This window comes from Ovis aries, chromosome 10 (genome assembly GCF_016772045.2).
Source record: "Ovis aries strain OAR_USU_Benz2616 breed Rambouillet chromosome 10, ARS-UI_Ramb_v3.0, whole genome shotgun sequence".
Lineage (NCBI taxonomy): Eukaryota > Metazoa > Chordata > Mammalia > Artiodactyla > Bovidae > Ovis > Ovis aries.
Genome location: NC_056063.1, coordinates 16,573,503 through 16,585,832, shown reverse-complemented (window position 1 = coordinate 16,585,832; position 12,330 = coordinate 16,573,503). Strand labels below are relative to the sequence as shown.

Here is a 12,330-nt window from a genome sequence, read left to right as displayed (position 1 = left end):
CCCATGACTATTCAGTCCATGGAATTCTCCAGGCCGGAATACTGGAGTGGGTAGCCTTTCCCTTCTCCAGCGGATCTTTCGAACCCAGGTCTCCCACATTGCAGGTCAATTCTTTACCAGCTGAGCTACAAGGGAAGCCCAAGAGTACTGGAGTGGGTAGCCTATCCCTTCTCCAGCAGATCTTCCCAACCCAGGAATTGGACTGGAGTCTCCTGCATTGCAGGCGGATTCTTTACCAACTGAGGTATAAGCGAACATGCCACATGGAGCAACCAAAAAATGAAAAGAGCCACCCACTTTCCTTGAGCCAAACAGAAGTAACCTGGGAGCTTATTGATGAAACCCACGCTTTCTCTCTTTGCAGGACCCGAAGATCAGCACAAGTCTGCCGGTCCTTGACCTCATCGATGCCATTCAGCCAGGTTCCATTAACTATGACCTTCTGAAGACGGAGAACCTGAATGAAGAAGAGAAACTCAACAATGCGAAGTACGTAAACAAGCCCGAGGTCAGGGAGGGAAGGAGCCGGTGGCTGTGAGGTCTAGTGCCCATGCCGCCAAGCAGACACTTTAGTTTCACTACTGAGGCTTTTTCTTCTCATGACTTACTGCATCCCATCACCCTTATATTTGCTGCTGTGCAGTGACAGTTTAAGGCCCCAGGGGTGAGAGGGAACAAGACAAAAACACGACTGGTAACAATTGAAATGGGAAACAGTTGACTTCCAACCGATAAGCAAGCCTACAATTTCCTAACACTAATTTCCTTATCATAGTCTGTAGGGGGTTTCCTGAGTAGAGTTTCTATATGATGGGTGTGGAGTTAAACACCCTATTTGTGAATATCCATGGATGTACCTGGACAGGGGTGGGGTTCAAGGCCAGAGTCGTCACCGGTTTGAGAGCAGCTGCTCTTTGCGTTACACGCAGAGTGAGGGTTGTTGTTGTGGAGTTGCTAACTCTTTCGCAACACTATGGACTGTAGCCCGCCAGGTTCCTCTGCCCGTGGAATTCTCCAGTATTCTTACTGGAGAGGGTATCCGTTCCCATCTCCAGGGGATCTTCCCCACCTGGGGGTGGAACCTGGGTCTCCTGCATGCCAGGCACATTCTTTACCATCTGAGCCGCCAGGGAAGCCCAAAATATAGAATCCTAAAAATGGCTATGGTGGCAAGATCATGCATATTTTTTAAGTCCTGTTTTCTAATTTTTGAACAACTTTTCCTCTATATTTTATAATGGAAGAATTCATTGTACTTCATTAATATAGAGGAAGTGACTGAGAGATGGACAAGGAGAAAGAAAGGGGATACTCTTGCCTGGAGCTCTTAAATTAATGTGATCACTGAAGTATGAGTAAAGTTATTTCAGAAGAGTGGAGGGAGTCACAGGGCCTTGGGTGGAATGAAGAATCTCTGGAGCAGCCATTGTAAGAGGTTGCTACATAACGAACGAGCAGAATAAAAGAACTGCCGGATAATAATACTGTGGGCTCATTTGCAAGTAGACTACAACTAATAAAACTATCTTCCTGTAACTATAAACAGAGCAAAAATATTCTGATGCAGCTATGGTAATGTGAAAAATGTGTAATATAAAACTCTGGTTATTCTACGATTATAGTGGCATAAATAAATACGCATGCATGTGGGCGAGAATTAGAATGGAAGAAGCAAGAAAAGAAAGGATGGGGAAGAAAAGAATGGGAGCAGGGTGAGATTCCATGGAGGTCCAGTGGTTAAGACTCTGAGCTTCCAAAGCAGGGGCCGTGGGTTCGATTCCTGGTCAGGGAACTAAGATCCCATATTCCTTGCAGCCAAAAAAGATTTTTAAAAAAATAAAGAATTGGTGGATAGGGTCATGGTATTACAGATGCATTTCCTCTTTTTTTCTGCCTTGTAAACAATGTTCTGTAGCTGAAGTGGAGTCTGCGGTCCTTCCCTAGCACACACTCTTTTTCTACCACAGTAGAGCCCAAGCAAATAAGCGCCCAAAGTGGTGGGAGCTAGGAAGCTCTTTAAGGACAAGTGATACATTTGGTAATTATCACAAGGCTGGACAGCAAGTTTGATGGAGTTGGGAGCTTTGTCAAGCTAAGACTTGCGCACACACCTCGAGAGGAAGCCAGTGATCGACTGGCTCCAGCCGTACCAGGAGTGGCCTCGGCATAGTAGACAGTTGATAGTGTAGAAGGCTCCGCTGGCGGCTCAGATGGTAAAGAATCTGCCTGCAGTGCCGAAAACCCGGGGTTGATCCCTGGGTCCGGGAAGATCCCCTGGAGAAGGGAATGGGAACCCATTCCAGAATTCTTGCCTGGAGAATTCCATGGACAGAGGAGCCTGGCAGGCTATAGTCCATAGTGTTGCAAAGAGTCAGACACAACTTAGTGACCCACACTTTCACTTTCTTTCACAGAGTCTATATTATATAGAGTGACAATGACTCCGACCCTGAGGGGTCCCCTTCACACTTGCTCAGGCTCCCCTCATCCCTCCTCTTTTCTCTTTTAGGTACGCCATCTCTATGGCCCGGAAAATTGGAGCGAGAGTGTACGCGCTTCCAGAAGACCTGGTGGAAGTGAACCCCAAGATGGTCATGACCGTGTTCGCTTGCCTCATGGGGAAAGGAATGAAGAGGGTGTAAGGCCCAGCGGGCGGGGAAGGGTCTACGTGGGTGTCTGGCTGCTCACGCCCGGCGCTCCCAGGAAACACGGGAGGAGGCAGCCATTCCAAAGTTTCAACTCGATGACATTATACACGGTTCCAAAAAAAAATGTGCATCTGTTCAGCCAAGTAGCCTTCATGTATTTAACAAAAAGTGCTTTATTCTTTGCAAAAGACCCAGTCTCTTACAAATATTTTTTTATCATTGAATTGATTGCTTCTTTGAAAATGTAGAGAAAAAGAGATCTTACTTCCCAGGCGCCTTTCCTGCCTTTGCCGTTGTAGTCAGGTATAGAAGTCTCACGTGCAGTTCACTTTGACATAATCTTTCAAACCAGCTTACATTGTCTGCCTTCTTGTTCGGGGTGAGAACCAGGAGGGGAGAACCATCGGAGGGGAGAACCGTGAAACCAGCCCTGAAGCTGGCCTCTGGAGGCCAGCGTTTGCTCGGTTACAAGCCTCCTTTCTGTTGCCCTTCTACCTGGGTCTACCTGTTGTGACTTTGCTCTCCACCCCCGCAGAACCTGCCCTCTCTGTGGCTCCCCTCTGCTGGCCACCCTCCTCTCTGAGCCTTCTGGGTCATCTGACAAATCAGGCTGTATTGGGGTCCCCAAGAGTGTCTGGTAACCTCCAGACCTAAGACTTATCATCAGAACATTTTCTTAGAACTGTGTCTGCTAATCTCCAGAACGAAGACTTATCATCAGAGCATTTTCTCAAAACTAGGGTCCCAGATGTCATCAGATTTTATTTTTTCAGTCAATGAGAAGCCCTGTGTTTTTAACCCTAGGATCTGGGCTCTGACCAGATCTACTATCTTAAATGCTGTGCCTTCAGATAGATTGTTAACTGTTGGTGGAAAGTAGTGTTCAAGGAGGGTGTCATGGAGCAGCAAACCACTAGAGGGTAGTGTGGAGTCATAACAAAGTTTCTGGTCTCAGGTGCTGCCTCTGTGTAGTTAGCCCTGTGTATTAGATCTTGGAGAAGGAAACAGCAGCCCAGTCCAGTATTCTTGCCTGGAGTATTCCATGGACAGAGGAGCCTGGCAGGCTACAGTCCATGGGGTCGCAAAGAGTCGGACACGACTGAGCGACTAATGTTTTCATTAGATCTAGTTATTACAGTGTGGCTAGATATCCGATGACTGGGAACTGCCTTGCTCTGATTTCATTTGCTGTTAGATCATAGTGCATGTGATGCCTGCCGGGCCATAGGATCAACGTTTACTTTTTTGGTACCCCCAAATGCCCAGGGGTTATATGTGCCAATGAACAGTGCCCCCACCTCAACCCCAAACCTGACCCCCACCAACACACTCACATATGCACATACCTAGCCAGGTATCAAGCTGGCTAGGAACTGGCGCAGTCGCTTTATGAAGAGCTAATTTACTGGATATTTAAAGAATTCCTAAACAAAACCCAGGGAACACTGTGCTCTTGAGCAGTTTCCTTGAAAACTTACCAAAGGCTTAAATAGCAACAGAGCATTGGGCACCGATGCCAGACCCCTTCTGTCATGGTGGAAGGGCTCATGGAGGAGGTATCTGCTTTAGGGGCGGTGTGTAGTGGAACTTAGTCATTTTTCAAAGCGACTGAAATGCATTGCCCCTGTCTGCTCCTTGTCAGTGGGCTCAGGAAGCCGAGATATGGCTTCTCCCAGCCCATATAATCTGTATTTCTGCTGCATCTGATTGCAAAGTGGTTGGCTTTGTCTTAATCTGCACTTAATGTAGCCCCTAGACGATTCTCCCCCCGTCTGCCTCCAGGAGGAATGTTACTGCCTTAATGGAAAATGAAGATAAAATAATGCTCAATCAAGATCTCTCCAAATAAAATGTTCCCCATATCGGACGTCTTCTGACGGTTTCATGAGCGTGTACTGTTACTCATTCAGCCAACATGCACTGAGGCCCCGCATGTGCCAGGTTTGGGAAATATTTCCGTAAGTGAGGCAGGCCTTGAGCTCAGCTGATCGAGAGAGACTGATCAGGAAAAACAAGTCCACTGACAGGTGCCGTGAGTAATTGATGAGGGCAGGGTGAGAGGGGCTTACAACAGAGGAAACCACTGAAGGAGAAATATTTCAGTTGAAAGCTGAAGTTGGCGGGAGTCGGACCACGAGGAGGTCAAAATGAAAGGTAAGACACAAATTCTCAGAAACACATGGAATCCACTCGTGCCCCAAAGCCAGACTTGGGGATTGGTGTGAGAGGGCTTCTAAGTGATTTGAGGAGGAATCTTTGGGGCTGGTGGTCCCTGGCGTCTCCTCCCTAGTTGGGCCTCTCACGGGCTGGCGGGGGGGACGCTGCAGAAGGATGCGTGCAGAGGGTGCTCAGAGTGCTGAAGAATCTGCTGTAACTGGCTCCCTCGGGTAGGCTGCCCTTTGGCGTGGTCACATCCTGACTTCCCGAGGTGTCCCTCACCCACACCGCCTCCGGAAAGTTGGGCTCTTGTGCTTAAGCTGTGTGTCCCGGCTTCTCCAGCAGCACTCTTTGGAGATGGCTCTTTTCTGGCCTAATATTCCTGCAGCTTCTACACATTCAAGGTAGTGGCCTTCCCTACATATCGGGAGGTTACTAATGCTAAGTGTTGTCTTTTTGTACGTAAGACAGCCTTGATAGGTCCTGACCAGGGGGACTGAACAGCTACAGGTAAGCAGAATACTATGAAGGGAAGAAAACGAAGAGTCTTGCAGGCTGGAAGGCAATGGAATACAGCAATCAAAGCAGGACAATTTTTCTTAAAAGATTTTTTTTAGGCTTTTAATGCTAGTTTCTTTTTTTATTTTTCACTCTGGTGGACATCCCACTAGTGACATTTCTTTTTTTAACCCATGTAATCTCATGATTAGTTTTTTGAGATAAATCCTTTATTTGGCTGCACCAGGTCTTCGTTGCCATATATGGGATCTCTAGTTGGGGCATGCGGACTCTTAGTTGCAGCCTGTGGGATCTAGTTCCCCGACCAAGGGTGGAACATGGGCCCCCTGCATTGGGAACATGGAGTCTTAGCCACTGGGCCACCAGGGAAGTCCCTTCAACATTTAAGAGTTTATTATTAACATTTTAGCCTATCCAAGTATGACATCAGAAAGTAAAATTGTGCCAGAGGCTCTACAGTGGAACGCCTGCCACCTTCCCGCCCCTATGAGCCAGCTCATATTGGTTCTAGTTGGCTCCAGTTGTCAGAACATATTATTTTGAAGTTGGGCAGGATGAGGGTATTTACACCACATAAACAATCAGACTCTACAGATAGGGTTTTTTATCCTCTGAGGGCTGGTTTATCAGCCCACCACTCCCTCTGTCCCAATCCCTCAATTTGTATCCTTTAGAAACATTCTGTGCTCTTGTTACACACACACACGCTTTTTACTGGAAATGTTAGCATACCATACACAACACTGTGCGTTTTCTTCACACCATACCTTTGAGATTGCTCCATGTTGGCAAATAGAGACCTGCCTCAGTCTTTTCAACAGATGCACAGTATGATGTCATATGGCTGTACCGACCTGTATCTATCCAGTGGCCGATAAATGAATATTTATTGCTTCCATCCTTTGCTACAGCAAATAAAGCCACAGTGAAGCCTGTGTCCACTTGTGCTCAGAATGTTCATTTTCATTTAACAGGTACTTAATCAAGTTTCTGCTCTGGCAAGGATATTGAACACTGGAAAGTAACGATTAAATCCTCCTTTGAAGTTTTCTCAAAGTATTTGACAAAGAGCCCTGAGCTAGAATGGCTTGAACCCCTCCCATCGTCTCCATTTTCTGTCTAAAGCAGGTTAATCCAGCAAGGAGATACTATGCACGGGGAAAAAGTAATCAAAAGCAGAATGTGATCCCTGCTATAACAAATTTATAAATGAAGTATGGGGGCTTATGTGCATGTATGCTAAGTTGCTTCAGTTGTGTCCGACTCTGTGACCCCCATGGACTGTAGCCCGCCAGGCTCCTCTGTCCTTGGGATTCCCCAGGCAAGAATACTGGAGTGGGTTGCCATGCCCTTCTTCAGGGGACCTTCCCCACCTAGGAATCAAACTCAGGTCTCCTGCATTGTAGATTCTTTACTGTCTGGGCTACCAGGGAAGCCTATGGGGGTTTAGGGGGGAAGTTATTTCTGAAGGAAAGATTAGCAACATTTTACAGAAGAGTTGAGCTCCAACTAGTGAGAAGTGGGCAGGAACCATGCCCCGTCAGGCTCATGTCCCCAACAGCGCCAAGGACTTACTAGATTTTTAATGAGAGCTGGTTAGCTTTTTAAAATTGATTTGTATTAGATGTAAACAAATGTTTCCCGACTGTGAGAGATGCCAAGCAGAGAGAAGTCACTGGGAGAGGAGCTGTGAAACAGACCTTTCGGCAGAGTTTTTGGAAGGGGATGGATTACCTGTTTGTTTGGAAATTATGCCATTCAAGCCTGGCTGAGGCAATGCTCTGAACTAGAGGAGCTTTTCAAGTCGCAGCCAATCTAGTGATTTTATCGACCTAAACACATATGGGCTTCCCAGGTGGCTCAGGGGTAAAGAGCCCACCTGCCAAAGTAGGAGATAGGGCTTCAATCCCTGGGTAGGGAAGTCCGCTGGAGAAGGAGATGGCAACTCCCTCCATATTCTTGCCTGGAGAATTCCATGGACAGAAGAGCCTGGCCAGCTACAGTCCATGGTGTCGCAAAACGAGACATGACTTAGATTCTTGCCTGGAGAATTCCATGGACAGAAGAGCCTGGCCAGCTACAGTCCATGGTGTCGCAAAACGAGACATGACTTAGATTCTTGCCTGGAGAATTCCATGGACAGAGGAGCCTGGCCAGCTACAGTCCATAGTGTTGCAAAAAAGTGGGACACGACTATATGGCCCAGCTGTGGTCTCGATTGTAAAAAGTATGGAAACTCAGTCCACCTTAAACCAGCCCACCTTGGGCTGATCCTTAATACAGAGGAGACATTCCCTTGGACTCCCGGTGTACCGGAGGGGGGCTCCAAGGCCCACCCTCCTGCAGCTACCTTCCCTTTTGTCAGCAGCTGTGGAGCTGTCATTAACCTTGTTCTCTGCCCCCCGCCCCCGAGATGTACAGTGCTCTCGGATTAAATGCTGGCGCTGCTTAGGAAGTTGGACATGGTACGTCTCTGCCAGCCCGTGATCCCATCAGCGGAGTTGATGCTCCGCGCAAGTCAGCAGTCCTGACTGAGCCTCTTGTGAAATCTAGTTCCTCTGACAGTTTCCTAATAAAATTCCAATAATTAAACTCTCAGCTGCCAAAGACCCCTGTTACCACAATGTCCTCTCTCCCCATTTTTTTGTAAGACAGCGTTTACCAACTGAGGCTGTGCGTGGGTGACCAAAAAAAAGGGAAAAGAAAATTGTGTAAATGTTTTCTCATGTCTAATGTCTACATATACTTAGTAATCCACGTTAGGTCCAGCATAAAAACACAGATAAACCAGTCAGTACCCATGATCTCACCTGTAACAACTCAGGGACAGGTTGGGAAAACGGCAGGGATTTTTATATTGGGTTGATCAAAGAGTTCATTCAGGTTTTTCCATACCATCTCACAGAAAAACCTAAATGAACTTCTTGGCCAACCCAATATTAATAGGCATGTAAAAAATGGGGCCGCTAAGCTGCAGCTAAGTCACTTCAGTTGTGTCCGACTCTGTTGCGACCCCATAGACGGCAGCCCACCAGGCTCCCCCGTCCCTGGGATTCTCCAGGCAAGAACACTGGAGTGGGTTGCCATTTCCGTCTCCAATGCATGAAAGTGAAAAGTGAAGTCGCTCAGTCGTGTCTGACCCTCAGCAACCCCATGGACTGCAGCCTTCCAGGTTCCTCCATCCATGGGATTTTCCAGGCAAGAGTACTGGAGTGGGGTGCCATTTAAATAAGTATTTTGGTTAATAAAGGGTTACTGTATGTAATTTTTGGAATAATAACTTTTTAGAGGATTATAAATGCATGCAAATATTTAATTCTAAAGTTCTGTGCAATACAGCATAAGAGTTAATGATCTGGCTGGCAGCATTGTTGGGCTGGGCTAGACCAGGGGCCCACTGTTAAGAGTCAGAATGTTCAAACCTCCTTGCTCCAAGTTTGAGGCTCAGGCCAGGGGCACCCAAAAGCAGGTTGCTGCTGCTGCTAAGTCCCTTCAGTCGTGTCCGACTCTGTGCAGCCCCATAGACGGCAGCCCACCAGGCTCCCCCGTCCCTGGGATTCTCCAGGCAAGAACACTGGAGTGGGTTGCCATTTCCTTCTCCAATGCATGAAAGTGAAAAGTGAAAGCGAAAAGCAGATTGGAATGACAGAATCTCATCCCCACCCCAGACCTAAAGTATCATGATCAGTTTAATAAGATTCCCAGTTAATCCATGGGTTTTCTCATTAAAGTCTGAGAAACACTGTCATGAAAGAGATGTCTTCTCGTTTTGAATATCTATTTATCTATATTTATTTGGCTGTGCTGGGTCTTGCAGCACGTGGGATCTTCATTGCCATGTGTCGGATTTCTTGGACTGCCCAGGTGGCATCAGTGGTAAAGAATATGCCTGCCAGTGCAGGAGACATAAGAGATGCGGGTTCCATCCCTGGGTCAGGAAGATCCCCTGGAGGAGGGCATGGCAACCCACTCCAGTGTTGTTGCCTGGAAAATCTCTGTGGACAGAGGAGCCTGGAGGGCTACTGTTCACAGCAAAGAGTCAGACATGACTAAAGTGACTTAGCACGGATTTCTTGGTTGCAGCATGCAGGATCTAGTCCTCTGACCAGAGATCAAACCTTGACCCCCTTCTCTGGGAACACAGAGTCTTACTTAGCCACTGGACCACCTGGGAAGTCCTAAGAGTAGAAGCCTTCCTAAAAGATCTACAGCTGATAGGCAGCTAAATTGTAACCAATGTTAAATCATCCTTTCCCAATTACATTAGATTTGAGAGATTAAAATAGCCCTCCCCTAACATTTTCCCATCGTCGTTGTCCATGTGAGATAGCCAATGTGGTTCTGCCCTCCATCTGGGTATACCCCCATCACTCAGCCTTGCCTTTTGCTGTCCCTCTTCTTGGTGACACCCACCCCCAGGCCTCAGGGTACCCTTAAGGTGTCTCTTGGAAGAGCTTCTCTTACCAGCTGTCCAGAGCTGCCGCTTCATTGCATTCCACCCACTTGGGATCCCACCCATCCCACCCACGTCACTTAAGTCTTTTCTCCTTCCTTACCCTTGTATGTAATGTTCCTTCCATACCCGCATCAAGCCTGCTGACTTTTCTCCCACCATCTCTGTAGCAATCTCTCTATGACGTCCAGTGCCAGTTGGGTAACTTAACTGACCCTGAGGGAGGGGACCGTGGCCCTTCAGTGCCTACTCTTTTCTCCTCCAAAACCCACCCTTTACGGTGACTTTCTGGAGAGATAGCTCCATCACTGATATATTAGCCAGTTTCCTACTGGCAAAAATAGAGCAAAGTGCCTTCCGATCGAACAGGTATAATATGCAAAGGTCCAGCAGATGGAAGAAGCTGATTTGTTTTGAGGAACTGAAAGACTAGAGAGCCTTATTCATGAGAAAGAGATGGACTGGGTCTTCCCTGGTGGTCCAGTGGTTAAGACTTCACCTTCTAAGGCAGGGGGTGCAGGTTCGATCCCTGGTCAGGGAACTAAGATCCCACCTGCCTTGTGACCAAAAAAAAAAAAAACAAAACATAAAGCAGAGCAATATTGTAACAAATTTAATTAAGACTTAAAAAATGGTCCACATCAACAGCAACAGATGGACTAGTGCAAGGAGTAGGGCTGATTATCAGATTCAAGGATGCTTGAGAATCACCTGAAGAGTTTTAAAGCAAATGTTTCAGATCCTACCGTGAGATTCAGTGCTTAGAGGGCTGGTGGGCCCTGGAGCCTGCATTTTCCCCAAATATCCTCCGAGATTAGGGGCCTCACAGGCCACCCCTAGAGAAGCACTGGTCCAGCCCAGTTGTTTGACGCCCTGGCTGCACAATGGAATCGTCTTGGGAGATTTATAAGCTGCTGGCGTTTATGCCCTGCCCTCTGAGGACCTGATATAATTGATCTGATGGGCAGGCAGGGCAGCTGTATATTTAAAAGATGTCCAGATGGCTTTTATTGGCAGTCAAGTTTGAGAACTGATGGGCTACAGCATCTTTAAAAAGCAGTTCAGTTCAGTCGCTCAGTCGTGTCCGACTCTTTGCGACCCCATGAATCACATCACGCCAGGCCTCCCTGTCCATCACCAACTCCCGGAGTTCACTCAGACTCACGTCCATTGAGTCAGTGATGCCATCCAGCCATCTCATCCTCGGTCGTCCCCTTCTCCTCCTGCCCACAATCCCTCCCAGCATCAGAGTCTTTTCCAATGAGTCAACTCTTCGCATGAGGTGGCCAAAGTACTGGAGCTTCAGCTTTAGCATCATTCCTTCCAAAGAAATCCCAGGGCTGATCTCCTTCAGGATGGACTGGTTGGATCTCCTTGCAGTCCAAGGGACTCTCAAGAGTCTTCTCCAACACCACAGTTCAAAAGCATCAATTCTTCGGTGCTCAGCCTTCTTCACAGTCCGACTCTCACATCCATACGTGACCACTGGAAAAACCATAGCCTTGACTAGACGGACCTTAGTCGGCAAAGTAATGTCTCTGCTTTTCAATATGCTATCTAGGTTGGTCCTAACTTTTCTTCCAAGGAGTAAGTGTCTTTTAATTTCATGGCTGCAATTAAAAAGCAGAGAGACCAATAAAAAGGAGCAATGGTTAGAAACAGGGAATGAGAGAAGGAAAGTGTTTTAAAGACAATCCCTGCTTTCTTCACAATTTAACCATCCAGCCAACAAGCATTTACCTATTTGGGTACCTACTAACACAAGTCCCCAACTCAGTATTTGCAGCCAAAGCATCAGAACCTGGGATGGAGTTCCCTGCCTTCAAGCCTCAAATCTCCTTCTTCAGTGGCTCCCGAATGGCATCATATTTCCTCCCCTTCAGAAACACAGGGGGCTGGATACACCAGCCCTTTGTGTAAATTATAAAACCTTCGCTCTGCATGAATAAACATGAGAGAGAGTGTGTGGAGGGAAAAAACATTTATCAATTATGTGTCTTCCAAACCTCCCAAGATCATGCAGCTTTAATGGCTGAATGATTTTGAAAGGAAAACTTGTAAATTGAGCTGCACCTGAACTCATGATAAAATGCCGTGAAATTAATTGACTCTCTCGGTGATTACCTAACAGGACGCCTGAGCTGCATATCCAAATCCAGGCCAGGCTGGATCGTGGTGTTATTGTTGTCCAGCTCCTTACGAGCCCATGGACTGTAGCCCTCCAGGCTCCTCTGTCTGTGGGATTCTCCGGGCAAGCATACTGGAGTGGGTGGCCATTCCCTACTCCAGAGACCTTCCTGAGCCAGGGATCAAACCTGCATCTCTTTCATCTCCTGCATTGGCAGGTGGATTTTCTACCACTGAGCCTCTAGGGAAGCCCCAGAAACAGAAGTTTACAGCTCTTGAAGAAACACTTGCTGTATTGTTTTTGCCATCTAGTGTTCCAAATTGACTCAAGAGTAAATATACAAATTAGCTGGGCCCCAGGGGGCGTGATTCATTGAAATCAGTCCCCCAGGGCCAGATTGGCTTCTGGGGCTGTGTCTCATCCTC

At 47.2% G+C, this 12,330-nt stretch overlaps 1 protein-coding gene across 6 annotated transcripts in view; it reads left to right on the top strand.

Moving 5' to 3' along the window:
* Nucleotides 1-4,515, top strand: part of LCP1 (lymphocyte cytosolic protein 1) — a 93,903-nt gene extending 89,388 nt beyond the window's left edge. For all 6 annotated transcript variants that reach the window (XM_042254680.2, XM_060394319.1, XM_060394320.1 and 3 more), the window contains 2 exons: nt 365-489; nt 2,510-4,515. In XM_042254680.2, coding sequence (XP_042110614.1) covers nt 365-489; nt 2,510-2,642 — 258 coding nt within the window. In that variant the 3' untranslated portion in view covers nt 2,643-4,515. The remainder of the gene's footprint in view (nt 1-364; nt 490-2,509) is intronic.
* The last annotated feature ends 7,815 nt before the right edge of the window (nt 4,516-12,330 follow it).